General features: G+C 51.0%; 1 protein-coding gene across 2 annotated transcripts in view; it reads left to right on the forward strand.

Moving 5' to 3' along the window:
- The window catches only part of LOC143706024 (collagen alpha-1(XIV) chain-like), a 74,883-nt gene that overhangs the window by 29,221 nt on the left and 31,553 nt on the right, over positions 1-14,109 (forward strand). For both annotated transcript variants that reach the window (XM_077197561.1, XM_077197562.1), the window contains exons 12-18: positions 308-382; positions 468-607; positions 3,771-3,894; positions 3,975-4,118; positions 4,196-4,360; positions 4,604-4,642; positions 5,245-5,383. In XM_077197561.1, the coding sequence (XP_077053676.1) occupies positions 308-382; positions 468-607; positions 3,771-3,894; positions 3,975-4,118; positions 4,196-4,360; positions 4,604-4,642; positions 5,245-5,383 (826 nt within the window). The remainder of the gene's footprint in view (positions 1-307; positions 383-467; positions 608-3,770; positions 3,895-3,974; positions 4,119-4,195; positions 4,361-4,603; positions 4,643-5,244; positions 5,384-14,109) is intronic.

The raw sequence follows: 14,109 nt of genomic DNA on the forward strand, positions 1-14,109 counted from the left end.
ACACACTCATATACACACACACACCACTCACACACACTTACACACACACTTCACTCACACACACACTCAGACTGTGAAAAAGAATCTATAAATATAGAATATAGAACAAACACACACACACACACACTTCACTCACACACACTCATATACACACACACACCACTCACACACACTTACACACACACACCACTCACACACACTTACACACAAACACACACTTCACTCACACACACTCTCAGACGGACAGTGACGAGCATCACCTGTACTGTAGTCTTGTGTTGTTTGTAATGGTGACGTGTGTGTGTAGTTGCTGTGAGCACGGCCCCGCCCACCACAGCCAGAAGCTCCGCCCCTCCGCCCACCCTTCCCGCCACTAAAGAAGGTACGTGTCACATGACATCGTGAGGGTTCGGGACGTACAGCAGGCTTCATCAGTATGTGTGTGTGTGTGTGTGTGTGTGTGTTAGTGTGCCGCGCTGCTAAAGCAGATCTGGTGTTTCTGGTGGACGGATCATGGAGTATCGGAGACGACAACTTCCAGAAGATCATCCGGTTCCTGTACAGCACAGCGGGATCTCTGGACCAGATCGGGCCGAGCGGCACTCAGGTGAGGAACACACTCTCAGGTGAGGAACACACACTCTCAGGTGAGGAACACACACACTCAGGTGAGGAACACACACACTCAGGTGAGGAACACACACACTCAGGTGAGGAACACACTCAGGTGAGGAACACACACACTCAGGTGAGGAACACACTCAGGTGAGGAACACACACACTCAGGTGAGGAACACACACACTCAGGTGAGGAACACACTCAGGTGAGGAACAGACACATTCAGGTGAGGAACACACACTCAGGTGAGGAACACACACACTCAGGTGAGGAACACACACACTCAGGTGAGGAACACACACACTCAGGTGAGGAACACACTCAGGTGAGGAACACACACATTCAGGTGAGGAACACACACATTCAGGTGAGGAACACACACACTCAGGTGAGGAACACACACACTCAGGTGAGGAACACACTCAGGTGAGGAACACACACACTCAGGTGAGGAACACACTCAGGTGAGGAACACACACACTCAGGTGAGGAACACACTCAGGTGAGGAACAGACACATTCAGGTGAGGAACACACACACTCAGGTGAGGAACACACACACTCAGGTGAGGAACACACACACTCAGGTGAGGAACACACTCAGGTGAGGAACACACACATTCAGGTGAGGAACACACACATTCAGGTGAGGAACACACACACTCAGGTGAGGAACACACACACTCAGGCGAGGAACACACTCAGGTGAGGAACACACACACTCAGGTGAGGAACACACACTCAGGTGAGGAACACACTCAGGTGAGGAACACACTCAGGTGAGGAACAGACACATTCAGGTGAGGAACACAAACACTCAGGCGAGGAACACACTCAGGTGAGGAACACACACACTCAGGTGAGGAACACACACTCAGGTGAGGAACACACTCAGGTGAGGAACACACACACTCAGGTGAGGAACACACTCAGGTGAGGAACACACTCAGGTGAGGAACACACTCAGGTGAGGAACACACACACTCAGGTGAGGAACACACACTCAGGTGAGGAACACACACTCAGGTGAGGAACACACTCAGGTGAGGAACACACACACTCAGGTGAGGAACACACTCAGGTGAGGAACACACTCAGGTGAGGAACACACTCAGGTGAGGAACAGACACATTCAGGTGAGGAACACACACACTCAGGTGAGGAACACACTCAGGTGAGGAACACACTCAGGTGAGGAACACACTCAGGTGAGGAACACACACTCAGGTGAGGAACACACTCAGGTGAGGAACAGACACATTCAGGTGAGGAACACACACACTCAGGTGAGGAACACACTCAGGTGAGGAACACAAACACTCAGGCGAGGAACAGACACATTCAGGTGAGGAACACAAACACTCAGGTGAGGAACACAAACACTCAGGTGAGGAACACACACACTCAGGTGAGGAACAGACACATTCAGGTGAGGAACACAAACACTCAGGTGAGGAACACAAACACTCAGGTGAGGAACACAAACACTCAGGTGAGGAACACACACACTCAGGTGAGGAACACAAACACTCAGGCGAGGAACACACACACTCAGGTGAGGAACACACTCAGGTGAGGAACACACACACTCAGGTGAGGAACACACACTCAGGTGAGGAACAGACACATTCAGGTGAGGAACAGACACACTCAGGTGAGGAACACACTCAGGTGAGGAACACACACACTCAGGTGAGGAACACACACTCAGGCGAGGAACAGACACATTCAGGTGAGGAACACAAACACTCAGGTGAGGAACACAAACACTCAGGTGAGGAACACAAACACTCAGGTGAGGAACACAAACACTCAGGTGAGGAACACAAACACTCAGGCGAGGAACACACACACTCAGGTGAGGAACACACTCAGGTGAGGAACACACACACTCAGGTGAGGAACACACACTCAGGTGAGGAACAGACACATTCAGGTGAGGAACAGACACACTCAGGTGAGGAACAGACACATTCAGGTGAGGAACAGACACATTCAGGTGAGGAACACACACACTCAGGTGAGGAACACACTCAGGTGAGGAACAGACACATTCAGGTGAGGAACACACACACTCAGGTGAGGAACACACTCAGGTGAGGAACAGACACATTCAGGTGAGGAACACACACACTCAGGTGAGGAACACACTCAGGTGAGGAACAGACACATTCAGGTGAGGAACACACACACTCAGGTGAGGAACAGACACATTCAGGTGAGGAACAGACACACTCAGGTGAGGAACACACACACTCAGGTGAGGAACACACTCAGGTGAGGAACACACACACTCAGGTGAGGAACACACTCAGGTGAGGAACACACACACTCAGGTGAGGAACACACACACTCAGGTGAGGAACACACACACTCAGGTGAGGAACACACACTCAGGTGAGGAACACACTCAGGTGAGCAGAACGCCTCCTTCTTCCCTGAATCTTAAACATTGCTACACTGGTGCCAAAACCCGGTAAGGAGGAGGCGGGAACCGGCGAACAATCAAAGATTTTAATAATTAATAATAAAATAAAACAAATACAAAAACACAAGGATCCGCCACACTCGTTCATTAACACTCGCTCCGGCCTCTTCCAGCGACGTAAATTCACATCAAATGTTAACGCAGAGGAACGGGACACTGCAGTTCACAAAAGTTCATTATTTGCATGTGTTTTAAAGCCTTGCCGGTGAAACATGTCATTCACGTGCTGATGCGCGGTTCTAACGTGTGCTTTTCTGAGCGCGTACACACTGAGTACATGCACAGCGCCTGTCTATCAGCGCCTGGTTACTGGACTAAGTTATCTTTCTAGTCTTGTTGTGCTAATACTGTCAAATACACACAAGGTTTACATAAACAAAGTTGGTATGTATAAAGTGAAACAAACAGAGAATTTTTGAGATAAAATCTGCTTGTCAAATGACAGAGATGTCGAGTGTGATGACGTAAGAGGTCACGTGACTGATATTCATGTATTGTTTGATCCTGTCTTAATATATATCCAAATGCTAAACCTCATAAAAGTAAGTAATTCATATGATTATTGACTTATGATCATGAACATGCACATCACGATTCAATCCGATTATGATTGAGGAGTCAGATCCGATGTGAATGAGTGTTTGTGTTTGTGTGTGTGTGTCAGGTGGCCATCGCTCAGTTCAGTGACGACGCTCGCACCGAGTTCAAGCTCAGCTCGCATCTTAATAAAGAAAGCCTTCTGGACGCCATACAGAGGATCTCATATAAAGGAGGAAACACAAAGACAGGCAAAGACAAACCCACACACACTCATCCGCTCTGCTGTAACACTCGATGCTCGTGTGTGACCTCTGACCTCTGACCTCAGGCAGGGCCATGCAGCATGTGAAGGCGTCGGTGATGACGGAAGTGGGCGGGGCCAGAAGGGGCGTGCCTAAAGTGCTGGTGGTGCTGACGGACGGGCGTTCCCAAGACGACGTGCTCCAGGTTTCCCAGGAGATCCAGGCAGAAGGTGCGGCACCGAGGCCTTGCTCACATCTTCAGCTCCTCAAAAGCGTGTGATACCTCATATAGCGTGTGTTTTTGTAGGTTATGTGGTGTTTGCCATCGGGTTTGCCGATGCTGATTATGGCGAGCTGGTGAGTATCGCCAGCAAACCCAGCGAGAGACACGTGTTCTTCGTGGACGATCTGGACGCTTTCAGAAATATTGAAGAGAAACTGATTACCTTCGTTTGTGAAGCTGCATCAGCTAGTAAGTGTGTGTGTGTGTGTGTGTGTGTGTGTGTGTGTGTGTGTGTGTGTGTGTGTGTGTGTGTGTGTGTGTGTGTGTGTGTGTGTGTGTGTAAAAAATAAAATAGTAAAAAGTAAATTTAAAACAGTTTTCTGCTAGGGTTAGTTTATAGTATTTATAACTATCTTTGTGTAATAGCAGCAGTTCTGCAGTGAGATAAATATGTGTGTGTGTGTTGACGTGTTTCTGTGTTGTTGTTTGCAGCGTGTCCTTCAGTACCCATGAGCGGCAGCACTTTACCAGGTAAATGAAACAAACTATATGAAAATTAATGAAGCTATTTTTTTTGTCTTGTGGACTATATGTAAACATATTTTATGTAAAATATCTTATTCAGGACAGTACTAAATAAAAAATAACGTGCATTTTGAATGATCTCTGTTATTTTGTTAAAATAATTAAAATTTGGCAGATTCTGCAAGGTGTATGTAAACTTTTGAGCATGACTTTATATATAATTTATAATTGTAACTCATCCCTTTTACTAAAAAAATTATTTAAAGGCTGAATTGTGAAAGTTTATCATTTTACGAAAGTTTTTGTTTTGGCTAAAACCAGTATGATTTTAACAGTAAAGTTGTTTAAATCATTGTGTTTGCAGGTCTAGATGTTATTATAGATGTTGGTCTTCCCAATATGACATTCATTTGATTTATTCAGGTCTTAAAAAGCCTTGAATAATCCGTGTGACCGGCGCATTACATCAGTCCTGTTCAGAGCTCAGGAACAACATTGGCTCAATCTGTGTTTTTATATAACTGAATATGTGATAATTCTGCTGTGGCTCTCAGCAGTGTCTGTAGTAACGGGGTGTGTGTGTGTGTGTGTGTGTGTGTGTGTGTCAGGGTTCCGGATGATGGAGACGTTCGGGCTGGTGGAGCATCTGTACAGCAACGTGAGTGGCGTGTCGATGGAGCCGGGGACCTTTAACAGTTTCAGCAGCTTCAGACTCGGCAGCGGCGCACTCCTGACACAGCCCACCAGGTGACGCTCTCACATACACACACACACAAACGCACACATAAACGCACACACACACACTCCTGACACAGCCCACCAGGTGACGCTCTCACATACACACACACACTCCTGACACAGCCCACCAGGTGACGCTCTCACATACACACACACACTCCTGACACAGCCCACCAGGTGACGCTCTCACATACACACATACACAAACGAACACAAACGCACACATAAACGCACACACACACACTCCTGACACAGACCACCAGGTGACGCTCTCACATACACACACACAAAAACGCACACATAAACGCACACACACACTCATACTCACGCTCGCCGCACACACTCATACTCACGCTCGTCGCACACACACACTCATACTCACGCTTGCCGCACACACACACTCATACTCACGCTCGCCGCACACACTCATACTCACGCTCGCCGCACACGCTCATACTCACACTCGCCGCACACGCTCATACTCACGCTCGCCGCACACGCTCATACTCACGCTCGCCACATACGCTCATACTCACGCTCGCCACACACGCTCATACTCACGCTTGCACACACACTCATACTCACGCTCGCCGCACACACTCATACTCACACACGCCACACACACTCATACTCACGCTCGCCGCACACACTCATACTCACGCTCGCCGCACACGCTCATACTCACGCTCGCCGCACACGCTCATACTCACGCTCGCCACATACGCTCATACTCACGCTCGCCACACACGCTCATACTCACGCTCGCCACACACGCTCATACTCAGGCTTGCACACACACTCATACTCACGCTCGCCGCACACGCTCATACTCACACACGCCACACACACTCATACTCACGCTCGCCGCACACACTCATACTCACGCTCGCCACACACGCTCATACTCACGCTCGCCACATACGCTCATACTCACGCTCGCCACATACGCTCATACTCACGCTCGCCACATACGCTCATACTCACGCTCGCCACATACGCTCATACTCACGCTCGCCACACACGCTCATACTCACGCTCGCCACATACGCTCATACTCACGCTTGCACATACGCTCATACTCACGCTTGCACATACGCTCATACTCACACTCGCCACATACGCTCATACTCACGCTTGCACATACGCTCATACTCACACTCGCCACATACGCTCATACTCACGCTCGCCACACACACTCATACTCACGCTCGCCACACACGCTCATACTCACGCTCGCCACATACGCTCATACTTACGCTTGCACATACGCTCATACTCACACTCGCCACATACGCTCATACTCACGCTAGCCACATACGCTCATACTCACGCTAGCCACATACGCTCATACTCACGCTAGCCACATACGCTCATACTCACGCTCGCCACATACGCTCATACTCACACTCGCCTGATACGCTCATACTCGCGTTAGCCAAATACGCTCATACTCACACTCGCCACATACGCTCATACTCACACTCGCCACATACGCTCACACTCACGCTCGCCACACACACTCACGCTCGCCGCACACACTCATACTCACGCTCGCCACACACACTCATACTCACGCTCGCCACATACGCTCATACTCACGCTCGCCACATACGCTCATACTCACGCTCGCCACATACGCTCATACTCACGCTCGCCACATACGCTCATACTCACGCTCGCCACACACGCTCATACTCACGCTCGCAACATACGCTCATACTCACGCTCGGCACACACGCTCATACTCACGCTTGCACATACGCTCATACCCACACTCGCCACATACGCTCATACTCACACTCGCCACATACGCTCATACTCACGCTCGCCACACACACTCATACTCATGCTCGCCACACACACTCATACTCACGCTCGCCACACACACTCATACTCACGCTTGCACATACGCTCATACTCACGCTTGCACATACTCACACTCGCCACACACGCTCATACTCACGCTCGCCACATACGCTCATACTCACGCTAGCCACATACGCTCATACTCACGCTTGCACATACGCTCATACTCACACTCTCCACATACGCTCATACTCACACTCTCCACATACGCTCATACTCACACTCGCCACATACGCTCATACTCACGCTCGCCACACACACTCATACTCACGCTCATACTCACGCTCGCCGCACAAGCTCATACTCACGCTCGCCACACACGCTCATACTCACGCACATACTCACACTCGCCGCACAAGCTCATACTCACGCTCGCCGCACACGCTCGCCGCACACGCTCATAGTCACGCTCGCCACACACACTCATACTCACGCTCGCCGCACAAGCTCATACTCACACTCATACTCACGCTCGCCGCACACGCTCATACTCACGCACATACTCACGCTCGCCACACACGCTCATACTCACGCTCGCCACATACGCTCATACTCACGCTCGCCACATACGCTCATACTCACGCTCGCCACATACGCTCATACTCACGCTCGCCACATACGCTCATACTCACGCTCGCCACACACGCTCATACTCACGCTCGCCACATACGCTCATACTCACGCTTGCACATACGCTCATACTCACGCTTGCACATACGCTCATACTCACACTCGCCACATACGCTCATACTCACGCTTGCACATACGCTCATACTCACACTCGCCACATACGCTCATACTCACGCTCGCCACACACACTCATACTCACGCTCGCCACACACGCTCATACTCACGCTCGCCACATACGCTCATACTTACGCTTGCACATACGCTCATACTCACACTCGCCACATACGCTCATACTCACGCTAGCCACATACGCTCATACTCACGCTAGCCACATACGCTCATACTCACGCTAGCCACATACGCTCATACTCACGCTCGCCACATACGCTCATACTCACACTCGCCTGATACGCTCATACTCGCGTTAGCCAAATACGCTCATACTCACACTCGCCACATACGCTCATACTCACACTCGCCACATACGCTCACACTCACGCTCGCCACACACACTCACGCTCGCCGCACACACTCATACTCACGCTCGCCACACACACTCATACTCACGCTCGCCACATACGCTCATACTCACGCTCGCCACATACGCTCATACTCACGCTCGCCACATACGCTCATACTCACGCTCGCCACATACGCTCATACTCACGCTCGCCACACACGCTCATACTCACGCTCGCAACATACGCTCATACTCACGCTCGGCACACACGCTCATACTCACGCTTGCACATACGCTCATACCCACACTCGCCACATACGCTCATACTCACACTCGCCACATACGCTCATACTCACGCTCGCCACACACACTCATACTCATGCTCGCCACACACACTCATACTCACGCTCGCCACACACACTCATACTCACGCTTGCACATACGCTCATACTCACGCTTGCACATACTCACACTCGCCACACACGCTCATACTCACGCTCGCCACATACGCTCATACTCACGCTAGCCACATACGCTCATACTCACGCTTGCACATACGCTCATACTCACACTCTCCACATACGCTCATACTCACACTCTCCACATACGCTCATACTCACACTCGCCACATACGCTCATACTCACGCTCGCCACACACACTCATACTCACGCTCATACTCACGCTCGCCACACACGCTCATACTCACGCACATACTCACACTCGCCGCACACGCTCATACTCACGCACATACTCACACTCGCCGCACAAGCTCATACTCACGCTCGCCGCACACGCTCGCCGCACACGCTCATAGTCACGCTCGCCACACACACTCATACTCACGCTCGCCGCACAAGCTCATACTCACACTCATACTCACGCTCGCCGCACACGCTCATACTCACGCACATACTCACACTCGCCGCACAAACTCATACTCACGCTCGCCGCACACGCTCGCCGCACACGCTCATAGTCACGCTCGCCACACACACTCATACTCACGCTCGCCGCACAAGCTCATACTCACGCTCATACTCACGCTCATACTCACGCTCATACTCACGCTCATACTCGCGCTCATATTCACGCTCGCCACACACACTCATACTCACGCTCACACTCACGCTCGCCGCACACGCTCATACTCACGCTCGCCGCACACGCTCATACTCACGCTCGCCACACACACTCATACTCACGCTCATACTCACGCTCGCCGCACACGCTCATACTCACGCTCGCCGCACACGCTCATACTCACGCTCGCCGCACACACTCATACTCACGCTCATACTCACGCTCGCCGCACACGCTCATACTCACGCTCGCCACACACGCTCATACTCACGCTCATACTCACGCTCATACTCACGCTCATACTCACGCTCGCCGCACACGCTCATACTCACGCTCGCCACATACGTTCATACTCACACTCGCCACATACGCTCATACTCACGCTCGCCACATACGCTCATACTCACGCTCGCCACATACGTTCATACTCACACTCGCCACATACGCTCATACTCACGCTTGCCACACACACTCATACTCACACTCGCCATATACGTTCATACTCACACTCGCCACATACGCTCATACTCACGCTCGCCACATACGTTCATACTCACACTTGCCACATACGCTCATACTCACGCTCGCCACATACGCTCATACTCACACTCGCCACATACGCTCATACTCACACTCATACTCACACTCGCCACATACGTTCATACTCACACTCGCCACATACGCTCATACTCACACTCGCCACATACGCTCATACTCACGCTCGCCACACGCACTCATACTCACGCTCGCCACATACGCTCATACTCACACTCCCCACATACGCTCATACTCACGCTTGCCACATACACTCATACTCACACTCGCCACATACGCTCATACTCACACTCATACTCACACTCGCCACATATGTTCATACTCACACTCGCCACATACGCTCATACTCACACTCGCCACATACGCTCATACTCACGCTCGCCACACGCACTCATACTCACGCTCGCCACATACGCTCATACTCACACTCCCCACATACGCTCATACTCACGCTTGCCACATACACTCATACTCACACTCGCCACATACGCTCATACTCACGCTTGCCACATACACTCATACTCACACTCGCCACATACGCTCATACTCACACTCGCCACATACGCTCATACTCACGCTTGCCACATACACTCATACTCACACTCGCCACATACGCTCATACTCACACTCGCCACATACGCTCATACTCACGCTTGCCACATACACTCATACTCACACTCGCCACATACGCTCATACTCACGCTTGCCACATACGCTCATACTCACGCTTGCCACATACACTCATACTTACGCTCATACTCACGCTCGCCACATACGCTCATACTTAACGCTCATACTCACGCTCGCCACATACGCTCATACTCACACTCGCCACATACGCTCATACTCACGCTCGCCACATACGCTCATACTTACGCTCATACTCACACTCGCCACATACGCTCATACTCACGCTTGCCACATACGCTCATACTCACGCTCATACTCACGCTCGCCACATACGCTCATACTCACGCTCGCCACATACGCTCATACTTACGCTCATACTCACACTCGCCACATACGCTCATACTCACGCTCGCCACATACGCTCATACTTACGCTCATACTCACGCTCGCCACATACGCTCATACTCACACTCGCCACATACGCTCATACTCACACTCATACTCACACTCGCCACATACGTTCATACTCACACTCGCCACATACGCTCATACTCACACTCGCCACATACGCTCATACTCACGCTCGTCACACGCACTCATACTCACGCCCGCCACATACGCTCATACTCACACTCCCCACATACGCTCATACTCACGCTGCCACATACACTCATACTCACACTCGCCACATACGCTCATACTCACACTCCCCACATACGCTCATACTCACGCTTGCCACATACGCTCATACTCACGCTTGCCACATACACTCATACTCACACTCGCCACATATGCTCATTCTCACACTCGCCACATACGCTCATACTCACGCTTGCCACATACACTCATACTCACACTCGCCACATACGCTCATACTCACGCTTGCCACATACACTCATACTCACACTCGCCACATACGCTCATACTCACACTCCCCACATACGCTCATACTCACACTTGCCACATACACTCATACTCACACTCGCCACATACGCTCATACTCACACTCGCCACATACGCTCATTATCAAGCTCCCCACATACGCTCATACTCACGCTTGCCACACACACTCATACTCACGCCCATACTCACGCTCGCCACATACGCTCATACTCACGCTCGCCACATACGCTCATACTCACACTCGCCACATACGCTCATACTCATACTCATACTCACACTCGCCACATAAGATCATACTCACACTCGCCACATACGCTCATACTCACACTCGCCACATACGCTCATACTCACGCTCGCCACACGCACTCATACTCACACTCGCCACATACGCTCATACTCACACTCATACTCACACTCGCCACATATGTTCATATTCACACTCGCCACACTCACTCTTACTCACGCTCGCCACATACGCTCATACTCACACTCCCCACATACGCTCATACTCACGCTTGCCACATACACTCATACTCACACTCGCCACATACGCTCATACTCACACTCATACTCACACTCGCCACATATGTTCATACTCACACTCGCCACATACGCTCATACTCACGCTCGCCACACGCACTCATACTCACGCTCGCCACATACGCTCATACTCACACTCCCCACATACGCTCATACTCACGCTTGCCACATACACTCATACTCACACTCGCCACATACGCTCATACTCACGCTTGCCACATACACTCATACTCACACTCGCCACATACGCTCATACTCACACTCGCCACATACGCTCATACTCAAGCTTGCCACATACACTCATACTCACACTCGCCACATACGCTCATACTCACATACGCTCATACTCACACTTGCCACATACACTCATACTCACACTCGCCACATACGCTCATACTCACGCTTGCCACATACGCTCATACTCACGCTTGCCACATACACTCATACTCACACTCGCCACATACGCTCATACTCACGTTTGCCACGTACACTCATACTTACGCTCATTCTCACGCTCGCCACATACGCTCATACTTACGCTCATACTCACACTCGCCACATACGCTCATACTTATGCTCGCCACATACGCTCATACTCACGCTCGCCACATACGCTCATACTTACGCTCATACTCACACTCGCCACATACGCTCATACTCACGCTTGCCACATACGCTCATACTCACGCTCATACTCACGCTCGCCACATACGCTCATACTCACGCTCGCCACATACGCTCATACTTACGCTCATACTCACACTCGCCACATACGCTCATACTCACGCTCGCCACATACGCTCATACTTACGCTCATACTCACGCTCGCCACATACGCTCATACTCACACTCGCCACATACGCTCATACTCACACTCATACTCACACTCGCCACATACGTTCATACTCACACTCGCCACATACGCTCATACTCACGCTCGCCACACGCACTCATACTCATTCTCGCCACATACACTCATACTCACACTCCCCACATACGCTCATACTCACGCTTGCCACATACGCTCATACTCACACTCGCCACATACGCTCATACTCACGCTTGCCACATACGCTCATCCTCACGCTTGCCACATACGCTCATACTCACACTCGCCACATACGCTCATACTCACACTCGCCACATACGCTCATACTCACACTCCCCACATACGCTCATACTCACGCTTGCCACATACGCTCATCCTCACGCTTGCCACATACGCTCATACTCACACTCGCCACATACGCTCATACTCACACTCGCCACATACGCTCATACTCACACTCGCCACATACGCTCATACTCACACTCGCCACATACGCTCATACTCACACTCGCCACATACGCTCATACTCACACTCCCCACATACACTCATACTCACACTCCCCACATACGCTCATACTCACGCTTGCCACATACACTCATACTCACACTCGCCACATACGCTCATACTCACACTCGCCACATACGCTCATACTCACGCTCGCCACATGCACTCATACTCACGCTCGCCACATACGCTCATACTCACACTCGCCACATACGCTCATACTCACGCTTGCCACATACACTCATACTCACACTCGCCACATACGCTCATACTCACACTCCCCACATACGCTCATACTCACGCTTGCCACATACGCTCATACTCACGCTTGCCACATACACTCATACTCACACTCGCCACATATGCTCATTCTCACACTCGCCACATACGCTCATACTCACGCTTGCCACATACGCTCATACTCACGCTTGCCACATACACTCATACTCACACTCGCCACATACGCTCATACTCACACTCCCCACATACGCTCATACTCACGCTTGCCACATACACTCATACTCACACTCGCCACATACGCTCATACTCACACTCCCCACATACGCTCATACTCACGCTTGCCACATACGCTCATACTCACGCTTGCCACATACACTCATACTCACACTCGCCACATACGCTCATACTCACACTCCCCACATACGCTCATACTCACGCTTGCCACATACACTCATACTCACACTCGCCACATACACTCATACTCACACTCGCCACA

The sequence above is a fragment of the Siphateles boraxobius genome, unplaced genomic scaffold (assembly GCF_051911475.1).
Source record: "Siphateles boraxobius isolate OS27281-9 unplaced genomic scaffold, OSU_SipBor_1 4, whole genome shotgun sequence".
NCBI classification, from domain to species: Eukaryota; Metazoa; Chordata; class Actinopteri; order Cypriniformes; family Leuciscidae; genus Siphateles; species Siphateles boraxobius.